Here is a 12458-nt window from a genome sequence, read left to right as displayed (position 1 = left end):
GATATGAATGGGAAAAAATATAAATATTTTAAAAAAATTAAAAATTATTTAAATAAAAAAAAATTGAGCCCACAACTATACCAGGGCAACACACTAGTTTTTGTTCCAAGGAACATCCAATCCATCTATTATTAAGAAGTATCCTTGGGCCCGTATAGAAAGTTCCAGTAATAATTAAGCATGTGATCACTAGGCGTTACTCTATCTCCCTTCCCTGTACAGAATATTGCATATGCATCTGCAGCATACCTGTTCACCAAAAACGGTACATCAATAAACTGTTTTCGCTGTGAAAAGCATGGGATCTACAAGATTGGATAGAGAAAGAGAACTGCCAACTTACTTTCCTACACCATGCAGCTCAGTCACATGGGTCCATTCCTTCCACAAATACTCCTGAGACATTCGTTGTATCATCTCTGCCCTCTTCCTTTGGAGCCCAAGAGGCTTTATAGCCTTTTCTATCTCCCCCGTGGCAACCTCAGTGGCAGTCTTTGCATCGGGGCACAGAGTGAAGAGGTCGGATAATACGTTTCTAGCCTGCAATTAATGCAACTATCATTAATTTGACTACATGCAACATCTACTGCTTTGTTTTCTCCATCTCGTGAGTATTTATACAACACAGTTATGCAGTCAGCGATAAGAGTCACAGCTTTAGCTGGTTTCCCATCATGACATGAAGGGAAATAACAATGTCAAGATGTACCAGCCAAGAAAACAAAGGATCTCATGAAACTCAATTGTAGTTCAATTCTGTTTCACCTTTCAACTGATATGATTACCTGCAATAATTTTAGAAAATACTAGTTAAATTCCCATTCTATTTATACAGTTACACTAAAATAACAAGAAAAATGTTTCCAACATCCAACTACCAAAATTATTGATAATCAAGCATGAGAGTTTTTTAGCAACACAACATCCATATTTATCAAAGAACTAAAACTCCAATAGAGGGGACCATAGTTACAAAATTCGCCTCCCCCCATCAATATTCATATTGGATCACAAGATCCCAAATGCCGATCATCAGCGATCCAATTTGCACAATCAAGCAATCCATAGGTTTCTAGAAGTAATGCACTGAAATTGACAGCACACATCTCAGCTTCCAAAGGCTGAGACACGTTGGAGAAATAAGAATTGACGTGATCCACGTACCAGGTAACTTTGGAGGGGACTGCACACTTAAGCCTATGGACAACATGGAGGTATCTCACATGGAAAAGATGGTGATGCCCGGTTTAGAGAGAGAAACCAACTTTCTACACAAGGCAAATTGCTTCTGATATTTAGTTTTCTACATGTTATTCTTAGTTTTATTCTCCAATTTCTCAAATATTAATGCTTTCCACAAGGGTGGCAGAACAATTTTATAAATGTCTAGGCTGAAAGCTAGGTGTCATTTGTGTAACTGAGAGACCTTTCACCCCACCATGCTTTTCTCACATTAACTTACCTACATTCCCCTGTGCCAGCTCATTCCAAACCTACCGCTCCTCCCAAACCACACACAAAATGCCACACTTTCTTTCTGCCATCCCTTCTCTCATTCTCAACCCCAGCTTCAATTATAAACAAAGACATATCTTCACATTGCAGCCATTTTGATTATAGGGGCCATAACAGGTACAGTTTCCCTACGTCAAAACCAGCCTTCTAAAAAGGAGAGAAAATTTTTATAAACCAGATTATCCTGTCTGTCATACACTACCTCAGGAAAGTGCTACACAACTGCGTTATGATTACTACTTTAATGAAGAAGAGCTAATTATTGTAATTTCCCTATCTAGTCACCCGTTTTATACTTTAATAGTCAACAGAGAAAAAATTGCTTTCAAAACTAAATCATCATCCTACCGGATTGATCTACTCATCTCCGCAATATGTAAGACACTGAGGACAGTAATTGTAAGGGAATTACATAATAATTGTTATTACATAATATGCGAAAGCAAAAAGTTTGCCCCCAGCCTGAATACTCCTAAGGGTGTGATGCAATATGCCTTCTTAGTGCCGAGGATCAAAGTGGCATACTAATGCTCAGCTAAGATGGAAGATGTGGAGATACATAGTGGTCAATAGTAGTTAAGAATTGTTGTGGTGCAATACATAAGAGGAGTCAGATGATTTGATTCATAAAAAAATGAGAAATCATAACCTAACAAGAAAAGAAAGGAAAGCAACAGCATCTCAACAGTTTCCACAATAATTATAAAGTGAAGAAAAACATATTGTAATGGGATTTGAAAGAAGGAAACCTGGTTCCCAGACGTTTTATTGAGAAGCATGCATATAAGCAAGACTCTCCAGGGATCGTGTGTATGATCCTCCTGGAGCAGTGGAGCATTGGAGCGTGGAGGAATCCATGTGTTATTGGGAGTTTTTCTTTGGTAAGCCTCATCTCTCTTCTGAGATGCAGAAAGAACAGGTTTAACTCCAGCTGGCTTCATTGCTTTTTTCATGCCACCTAAAATGTTATCCTTGTTCTTCAGGAAATAAGGGGATGCTTTGACCACTTTGTGTTTTGGTTTGCTAGTACCACTTTCCATGTCTTCTTTTTCTCCACTTCTCTGCAAATAAGGAGAGACCTTTAGAACTTGCGCATCTGCTCTCCTCCTCTTGCTATTTTGTTTGTTAACATCTCCTTTCTTCAGAACCTTTTTATTACTATGAACAACTTGTGAAATCAAATTGAGCTTTGGTTTGCAGTTTCCACTTAACATTTCTTGTTTTTCTCCACTTGTCTGAAAATAAGGAGAAACCTTTAGAACTTGCGCATCTGCTCTCCTCCTCTTGCCATTTTGTTTGTTAACATCTCCTTTCTTCAAAACCTTTTTATTACTATGAACAACTTGTGAAAGCAAATTGACTTTTGGTTGGCAGTTTCCACTTAACATTTCTTGTTTTTCTCCACTTGTCTGAAAATAAGGAGAAACCTTTGGTACTTGCACATCTGCTCTCATCCTGTGGCCATTTTGTCCGCTCACAATTTCGCTTTCCTTCAAGACTTTTTCATAACTATGACCACTCTTGTATGCAAATTGGGAAAGCAGATGATCAAGATTTCTGACCTCTTTGCCTTTGGCTTCCATATTATTATCCACCAGAAGATTCAAGAAATTCCCATCACCTACAGTTCTTGCCTCAATCACTGGTCTCTGCCCTTCAATTTTCTTCAACTTCTTCACTACAGGAACTGCAATTCAACTTTAATTACTCAGAATAGATATAAGTCTAGACAATAGTTTACATATCATACATACATTCAAATATACAATTCAGGAACTGGATTCAAATCAGTATATTAGGGTGGGAAAAAACCATGAACATGAAAGCATAACCGATTCCTTCCACAGTTGTTGAAGCTGCCAGCCAATCCACTGAGATTCTTTATGGTTGCCACTCAGGAATATTTTTTATACTTGGTCAGCTTGCGGAGGCAATTAGTAACAATTAATCAAAACTTAGTCAAAAATAAGAAACATATGCAAATAAATTGAGATAAAACATCAGAAAGTTCCCAAACTTGGTCAAAATGTCCGATAAAACTCTCAAACTTCGATTCAATTAACTCAAAACTTGATTTCTTCTCGTCTGCAAAACAAAACCCAGAATTCGTGGATTACAAAAGGGATGGGTATAGCAAATTAAGCTGATTTTCTTCTTTTATTTCTTTTTTTTTATAAAGAAAAGAACAGAAAAAAAATTGGCTATCGCAGATGAAGGTAATACTGAAATTAGTACCTGAATTTGGATGGAGCAAGCAGCGCACGAGTCGGAGTCCTTCAGCAGTTCTACAACTCTGAGTTGGAGAAGAAGGCATACAAAGATTTTTTAATTATTTATGAAACAATTTTTTTAAAAAAAATTAATTATTGCTGTAGATTTTTTTATTTTATTTACTATTTCAGTATTATAGTGGCTCTTGACTTGAGTCGTGGCCAAAAGCTTTTACTTGTTGGTAATTCAACGTGAGAAACTGTGGGGGATATTATTATTCTTTATGCATAGCCGTGGCATTGTCATCTTGCAATTTTCTTCGTTAATTAAGAAACTCCGACATCTGAGCAGCAATTACAGCGTCAAAACCTTTGCTCTTATCGCATTGGGAATATGGGGGGCTGCTGCTGCTGGACCTTTCCCTCTTCCCCGCCTTTCTCCTTGTATAATAATAATAATATCTCTTCTTCTTCTTTATCATGGTCATTGCCATCATCCTCCCACAATTCCTCCTCTCTTACCCAGTCTTCAAAGACTTTGAAACTATCCCAGCTCGTCCATGCCAACTCCACTCGTTTCAGAATCACCTGCAAAGCCAAAGACCCAGAAGTTATGGATTGCGCGGGGACGGGCCTAGACGTCGAGTGCCTTGTCTCTCCAAATGAAAAGGAAGAAACAGAAGACGAAAAGGCTAAGGAAGAAGAAAGTAACATATGGTTGCAGTGGGCGGTGCTGGTGTCCCCATTCTTCTTCTGGGGCACGGCAATGGTGGCAATGAAGGAGGTGTTGCCCAAGACAGGGCCTTTCTTTGTGGCTGCTTTTCGTTTGATTCCGGCGGGGTTGCTGTTGGTGGCATTTGCCAAGTCAAAGGGCAGGCCTTCGCCCTCTGGACTCACTGCTTGGCTTTCCATTGCTGTCTTCGCTCTTGTGGATGCCACCTGTTTCCAAGGGTTTCTTGCACAAGGATTGCAGCGGACTTCTGCTGGTTTGGGCAGTGTATGTTTTACTTTTCTTTCCATCCTATTTGTCTATAATTCAGAGAATTTAGTACCTAATCCCACCACCCCCCCCCCCCCCCTTTTTTTTTTCTGATAAGTATATAAGAAATGTGACCTATTGCTCTTTGATTTATGTAGGTGATAATTGACTCACAGCCTTTGACAGTAGCTGTGCTTGCAGCCTTGTTATTCGATGAGTCCATTGGATTAGTAGGAGCTGCAGGACTAGTCCTTGGGGTCATTGGCCTTCTACTTCTAGAGGTAAACACTAGATTTTCTTTCTTAATCTATTTCTTCGAGCTATTGTTTATCTCATTCATCATGTGTAAACAATAATTTTTTTAAAAAAAATCTGTTTTTGGTGTTCGGGTTATGGTTTTTCTGATTCATTAATATATTAATTTATAGCTTCTTGGGAATATCTTTTTTAATGAGAGAGGCAAGAACTAGATTTTGATTCAGAGGTTTAGCTCTTTAAATTGTTATTAAGTTATTAAATTCTCTAGTTGATTAGTTCTGCTTTTATCCTGGATAAAAATAGAGGCTCTATTTGGCCTGATTGGAGCTTCTATAAGAAGTGTTCTTTGAGTAAAGTTGTTCTAAAGTGCTGTAAAGAGAAGGTGAGATAGCGGTTTGGCAAACTTAATACAGAAGTGCTTTAGAAGGTAGATAACTATTTGATAATATTTTCTTTTATTTTTTATAAATAAAGAAAATAAAAGACTCAACTTTATTAAATTAAATCATAAGTTTTTAAGTGAAAGAAATAATAAAAGGAACGCGGTATTAATACTTCACAGGACGTTGTGTCAGCATAAATGAGTGCCCTATATTTAGAATATCTTGCTTTAACAAGCAGTGTTTTATTCCCTATAATTAAAAAGTATCCACACATCTTTGGCTTTGTTTGGCCTAGCTGGAGGTTTTTAGTAAGTGTTATTTTGAGTAGATCTATTCAAAAAGTATTATAAAGAGAAGTTAAAAAAGCATTTGGCAAACTAAATGCAAACTAGCTCTAATATGTAGAAAGATGTTGGCCGCTGTAGATGCAGGATTTTGTCATCATATAATTCTATTTTTACTTCGCAGTTCAGTAAATTAATTCTTATATCTTTAGTTTTACGTTTATTCATGCAATGGTTGAATAATCGATACGGGCTTAACTCTAGGATATGTGGCCTATCAAAAAAAAACTCTAGGATACATGGCAGGAATCTAAAGTTAAACCTAAACACTTAGGTGACATTTTTATAAATTATTAGATAGGTCATTTGTATAACATCAATTGTGTATGCAACAAATTAAGATGTGACATTCTTAAAAAATGTCACCTAAACTACCTATTAGTTTCCATCCACAATATTTATAATTCTTCCTCTGTAACCCAAGTGCAATTTAACGGGGTACTTTTGATTGCTTCTCTCTAGTAGAGATGATTTGTTTGTCAACAATATCTTCAGTCTCCTTCTTCAAGCTTTGAGGCAAGAAGTCTTCTGATAGTGGGAATAGAAGGTGGCTTCGTCATCATGACCATGATATAAAGTTAAAGGCAAAAAGTCTTCTGATAGTGGGAATAGTAGGTGGCTTTGTCATCATGACCGTGATGTAAGGTTAAAGGGTTAATTACACATGTGGTACATAAACTATTATCAAATGTTCAACTTGGTACCTAAAGTTTAAAAGTTCACAATTAGGTACGCGAACTTTGCTTCTGTTAAATAGTTTACACCTAAGACTAGCTTTGTTAGTCAAATGGTAAACATCTAATAAGAATGTGCCACATGTCTAACTCTTATTACTTGTTTTTCATGTCACCCATTTGACTAACGGAGTAAACGAAGTGTGCAATATGCTTAACACAATAAAAGTTGCTGTACTTAATTGCGAATTTATTTTCTTTAGGTACCAAATCGACAATTCCACTACAGTTAGGGTACCAAATGTGTAATTAACCCAAAGTTAAATTGTCAATGTTAAGAAATTACTTATGTCCATATCATCAAGAAAGTCAAGGAGCATGCAGGCAAATTCTCATGAGAATCTTGTATGGACCAACACTCCTTTTGGATACCTTTCAGGTTCGATCCTTTCCACAACCATGTTTCCTTGAATTTAGCAACCTTCTTCCTAGAATCAGCATTTGTTTTGTAGCCCTCATTGCTCATAACAATCTTTATTTAAACATCATCATGCATATCACCAACATACTTTGCCAAAGCATCTTCTCTTGCAGTATGATGAGTCTCATTGCTTTGAATCACAGAAATTTTGTAATTTAATTCAACTATGGAAGAATTTGTTTCCCAGTCAGTAACATGATCCTGAGGCAAAAATGAAGTTGATCAACAAAGCTTCTATTAAAATTTCTGACTGGTCATTGGTTGGAGGTTGAAAAGGTGAACAATGTTTTAGCTTTTTGTTCAACTTACTCCAACAGAGATGGCCTAAAAGTTACTCAAACTCTTTATCAGAATTTGAAATGATAATCTTGGTCGATCCCTGAAGTTGAACAGCTCATTAAAGAAATGCCGAGCAACAATTAGAGCATCAGAAGTTTTTAGACAAAGAAATAATCAACTCATCTTAGAATAACAATCCACTACTATAAGGATTCAATCATGACAACTAGAAGTTTTATAAGTCAGATTGATTAAGAAATAACATTTTTGACACCTTTTCCCTGATTTAACCCCCATTGTCTCAAGAATTAGCCCCTCGTAAGCTGATACTCATTAAATACCTAATGGTGTTATTATCTCACAATAAAATATTATTAGATTTGCATGAATTTTATTAGGCTGCAGATCATGAAGCTCTATGCAAATTTATTTCCCCTTTTTTTGCTTATAAAAAAAAAGGGAAAATAAATTTGCATAGTGCTTCATCATGAACCTATAATCAAATTCACATATAATGGCCTTCACTTTTTGATGGGAATTTTGATCTCCAAGTAGTGGGTTGTGCTTGCTGGGTTTGTCCAAGCCTTTGGGATTCGCTTTATGCAAATGAATGATATCAAATAGTTTATGCTTGATTTGAAATTACGCATCAATTGATGCTTGGGGCTTGACACGAGTGCCCTCCATTATGTATACAGTGTAGTGATTAGTGACTAGAACAGATGAACTTTCATTCGCATTAAAAGGAGGATTGTGTTTTGCATATTCTCCTCATGAAATCATAAATGTACTGATTTTTGTAGAACATTCCATAACTTTTGGGAGGCTAGTTATTGACCTTTGTAATGCAAAGTTTAAAACAAATAATCAGATTTTTTGTTCCTTGTGAACCCTGATTTGTTCATTTTGTTTTAGAATGGTTAGATCCAAATTCATTCCTTTGGAGAGCTGTTGGTATCATTCCTTTGAAGAGCTGTCACCATCATTGCCTTTTCCTGCAGTTCTTATGTACAAAAAATTTAAGTTGTTGTTTAAGGTTGTATATGATACTCAGTTTTGATTTGGGATAATTGTTTTCATTGTTTAAGGCTTTTGCTTAAGCAAATACAACTGCTCCTTTGTTTCGCCTTGGTATGAGATAAGCTGTATTTTGCAGGTACCTGCACTTGCATTAGATGAAAGTAATTTTTCACTATGGGGGAGTGGAGAATGGTGGATGTTCCTTGCAGCTCAGAGTATGGCAGTTGGAACTGTCTTGGTCCGCTGGGTTTCCAAATACTCTGATCCTATCATGGCAACTGGATGGGTAGGCATCCCAATTTCCTCTCTAATAAGCTTGTTATCATTTGATTATCTGTGATTCTTAATGTCTTTACTTACAGCCTTTTTGTAAATATCTTTAGGTCTTACTTTACTTGTTTCTTTCAGCCAAGGTAGTAGGCAGCATACTTGATGTAAGATGAGAGAGAGAGAACCATGACATTTATAATATGTCATCTTGGAAATTAAATAAACAAGTCATCATCATCCAAGATGTCAAGTTTTATTTCCTCAAAAACAACTGTATCTACTTCTTAGCTTCCCATGACAGCTTATATCATCTTCACATCTACATCATTTTTCCCTTCAAAACCTGATCCTTCTTCCTTATGGTTTTGTACTTTGACCTCAAGATGAAGTGTGTGTCCACAACTTTTACGTATTTGATATAATGCTTCCTCTTTTCCTTCTGATTTCAACAACTTTTTCTTTCACAATATTAGTTCCTAGTGGAACTTGTTTTAGTACCAATGTAACCAGATTGAGACCTTGAAGCCCAATACGAAACCTTAGTTTCTTGCAATTGCTTCAATTGCTTATACCTTTTCTTCGCTTTCAAACTAGAAGCTTTTCTCATTCTGACATATAACTTTAGAGATGATAGGCTAAAGGATGACAATTTTGAGAGATGTGCCTCTATCTGAGAGAAATTAACTCCTTCAAGTGCATAGAGAGTTCAGACATATCATCATCTTTTTATTGTTGAGACTGATTATATGTAATGTTGCTCATTTAGAACCTTAAAATTATTGCTTCACCCACTGATATTGCAAAATGTCACCTTTCATGGTGAGGAATAGTTATTATAGAGTTTGGTTCATGGAATGACATTGTTCCTGTGTTTGGTTGGCAAAAATAACTTTAGAATGACCAAGGAATATATGATAAAAGGACAAAAATACCCTTTATTATAATCTATGATTTTCAAACAGAAATTTCTAACTATTTTTATAATATATTTAAAATATTAATAAACTTTTAATTAAAACTTTAATATGATTATTTATTTTATTTTTTCTCTATTTTTATGATCTAAAACATTAATAATAGTTTATTTAAAATATTAGTAATTTATAATTAAAACATTAATATGATTAATTATATTTATTTTATTATTTATTCTTTAAAATACTAAACTATAAGTCATTTATAATTAAAACTTTAAACTTTAATTTAATTTTTTATTTTTAATTTAAAATATTAATTTTTTATAATTTATAATGGCGCTAGTTCTGCGGCCACCTTTCGGTGGTGAAGGAAATTTAGAGAGAGAAGGAGAGAGGTAGAAGAGTAGAGAGCAAAAAAAAAAAAAAAAAATGAATAAGTTGTCTTGTATATGGTAGTAAATTTTAAAATTGGTTATGGGCATTTTTATACAATAACTTTGTTATCCTATTCCAGCTGAGTTGTAATAGCCATTACTAAGGGGGTCGGTAATGGCTATTCCAAGCTTTCTCAGAATGGCCATTCTGTGAACTAAATGACTTCATAAAAGGTAATAAGGGATAGGGGGAATGGTTATTTCATTCTCCCCGACCAAACTGCCCTTAAGGTACATTGTAATTTGTCTTCATACAAATCAAAAATTATAATCTTGCTCTCCAAGGTAAAATACAAGTTTTTATATTATTTTTTATTAAGTTAAACAAATTAAAGTTGCATGATTCTCACTATTTAATATATAAATGGCCAATAACAATTTCTAAATATATTAAATATTATATTTTTTTATCAGCCACATGTAAAATTAATTTTTCTTATTAGTAATTTTAGTTACCTAGTTTAATTAGATAAACAACAATTTGAAAAAGAACTAAGCATAGATATCAATGTATCTTCCATATGGATTTAATTAGGTTAAAGTACAGATTTGACAATATTATGGATTTTAATTCTTTTTTTTTTTTTTTCATTTCAAGGATTTTGATTCTTATACTTTAATTAAATGTGGATTTTGGTCCCTCCGTTAATAATCAAAGATAAATTGGTGACATAGACGGTTAAATTAATGCTGTGGCTATTATTTTGACTGACATGACTAGTTAAATGACTTTTTTAATTAGTTCTCTTTGATTATTTCTTTTAGTTTCTATTTCTATCAGATTTATTTTTTATTTCAAATTTTTATAAATATATTTTTTTAATTGCGTATTCTAAAAAATAGACAAGTCAGTTAAAAATGCTATGTAACTTGCCACATCAGCCAAAAAATAGCTACGTCATCAATTTAACTGTAATTATTGATGGAGGGACCAAAATCTATATTTAATATTAGTATAGAGTCCAAAATCCTTGAAATAAAAAGGGTGATTAAGATCCATAATTTTGATAAAAACAAGCATCAAATTTATACTTTAACCATGTAATTACATATATAATAACCTCCTATGGGCCCCATTTGGTTTTCTCCTTCTAGAAGGACGAAGGTTATTAGAGATACTTGATGTTGCAAAGTTACAGTAAGTCATACTTCCTCGTTTTGTCTACTTGCGCAACCTCTGTGAAAGATGGAAATCAGAAACTAATGTACATGAAATTCTATTGCAGCACATGGTTATTGGTGGTCTTCCTCTTGTTGGAATCTCCATTCTCAATTATGATCCTGTCTTCAGTGGGAGTTTTAAGGAGCTTTCAGCCAGTGATTTGTTGGCACTCTTTTATACATCTGTTTTTGGAAGTGCCATCAGCTATGGTGTGTACTTCTACAGTGCAACCAAAGGTTAGATTTCATCCAAAATTCGAACATATGCTTATTTCATTTCAGTATCCTATTGTTGTTTATTTATTTGGGGAAGGGGGGGGGGAGATGGTGGATTGGAGTTGTTTCAGCATCGGAAAGTTATCTGGCATCTCGAGTTTAAAGTTGTATGTGAAATTTGAATTGCCATTAGGAATGGATTTCAGGTAGCTTGACGAAGCTCAGTTCCCTCACCTTCTTGACGCCCATGTTTGCTTCAATTTTTGGGTAAGATATTGCAATTTGGTACGACGTTCTATAAAGAATTGGTAATGTAGGATTCTACTGTCAGGGTTAAAATTTCTAACATGAAAAATTAACATCCAGCGATGGCTGGATAATTTTGACAAAAATGAGAGCTGATTACTTATGAAAAACATATAACAGAAGTTTCTAGTCTTTGTAATTGGTTCACTGCTAAGATTGTCATTCCTAACCGCAGGTTCTTATACCTAGGTGAGACCTTCTCACCCTTGCAACTGGTTGGGGCTATTGTCACCATAGTTGCCATATACATGGTTAACTTTCGAGACAGTTTACAGTGAAGAACCTGGTTGGTGAAGATGCATAATATCAGAAAGAGAATGATGTTAACTTCACCTTGATGAAGGCATGTTTGTAGCCAGACGTGCTTGGAAAGATGAACATGGTTTAAGAAAGAGCTTTAAGTTTGAGATGCCCAGCTCAGCTATTAAAGCAATTAGTGTGTCTGTAAATATTATTGTCAGGATGATTTTGGAGTTTTCTCCAGGTAAGAATAGATGAAGCTTATTTTTTCAAGGCTACAAGATAATGTTAGACTGCCCTTTAGCCAGGGGCGGAGTTAGTCAATTTTTGTTGGGGGGGTCAAGGTAAAAAAAAAAAAAAACTAAAAATTTTTAAAATTAATATGTTGAATTTAACCAATGATCAAAAAATTCATAATAAATAATAATTTTATATAATATGTAAATAAAAAAATTAAAAAAAAACTTATAATAGTTATTTAAGAAAGTTGTGTTCGACGATATTTTCTAAATTCAAATTCATCAATTATTGACTCTGTATTGAAAAGACTAGCAATATCTTTCTCAATATAAACAATTAAATTATCTGCAAGAAACTCATAATCTATTTTGTTCGGAGTCTTGTTTTCATTGCTAAAAAAACTCTTTCTGTAGTTGTTGTAGAAATCGAAAAAGGTAAAATAAGGTGAATTAATCTATCAATCAAGTTGTAATTCTTTGACTTTTTTGTTTTTGTTAATCTTTGACACAATTCAAAAAGTATCTTAATAGC

The 12458-nt window shown here is 34.5% G+C and overlaps 2 protein-coding genes across 6 annotated transcripts; one reads left to right on the top strand and one right to left on the bottom strand.

Annotated features, from left to right (window-relative positions):
• Window positions 1-4: 4 nt before the first annotated feature.
• LOC18601228 (DNA glycosylase superfamily protein) lies at window positions 5-3886 on the bottom strand. 4 transcript variants are annotated; one of them, XR_016025928.1, is made up of 6 exons: window positions 3751-3886; window positions 3328-3600; window positions 2265-3202; window positions 766-785; window positions 344-540; window positions 5-249 (listed from the first exon to the last, which is right to left on the bottom strand). XR_016025928.1 is itself a non-coding variant. In XM_088805717.1 (6 exons), the coding sequence occupies exons 4-6, from the start codon at window positions 3096-3098 to the stop codon at window positions 132-134; spliced, it is 1149 nt and encodes a 382-aa protein (XP_088661843.1). In that variant the 5' UTR covers window positions 3099-3202; window positions 3328-3436; window positions 3533-3600; window positions 3751-3886; the 3' UTR covers window positions 5-131. The 4 variants fall into 4 exon arrangements, 3 of the variants coding, with proteins under 3 accessions (XP_088661843.1, XP_088661844.1, XP_017975119.1); XM_088805717.1 differs by lacking the exon at window positions 766-785 and having other exon boundaries at window positions 3328-3436; window positions 3533-3600; XM_088805718.1 differs by lacking the exon at window positions 766-785 and having other exon boundaries at window positions 3348-3436; window positions 3533-3600.
• An 86-nt stretch (window positions 3887-3972) lies between these two features.
• LOC18601227 (nodulin MtN21 /EamA-like transporter family protein) lies at window positions 3973-12011 on the top strand. Of its 2 annotated transcripts, none has more exons than XR_001927549.2 (6): window positions 3973-4722; window positions 4863-4985; window positions 8280-8429; window positions 10991-11162; window positions 11335-11408; window positions 11623-11687. XR_001927549.2 is itself a non-coding variant. In XM_018119623.2 (6 exons), exons 1-6 carry the CDS (start codon window positions 4120-4122, stop codon window positions 11723-11725), a joined length of 1212 nt encoding a protein of 403 aa, XP_017975112.1. In that variant the 5' UTR covers window positions 3974-4119; the 3' UTR covers window positions 11726-12011. The 2 variants fall into 2 exon arrangements, 1 of the variants encoding a protein (XP_017975112.1); XM_018119623.2 differs by having other exon boundaries at window positions 3974-4722; window positions 11348-11408; window positions 11623-12011.
• Window positions 12012-12458: the final 447 nt, after the last annotated feature.

Source organism: Theobroma cacao, chromosome 4 (genome assembly GCF_053813885.1).
Source record: "Theobroma cacao isolate CCN51 chromosome 4, ASM5381388v1, whole genome shotgun sequence".
Taxonomy (NCBI): Eukaryota; Viridiplantae; Streptophyta; class Magnoliopsida; order Malvales; family Malvaceae; genus Theobroma; species Theobroma cacao.
Note: the sequence above shows the minus strand (reverse complement) of the source record. Positions and strands in the feature narration are given on the sequence as shown.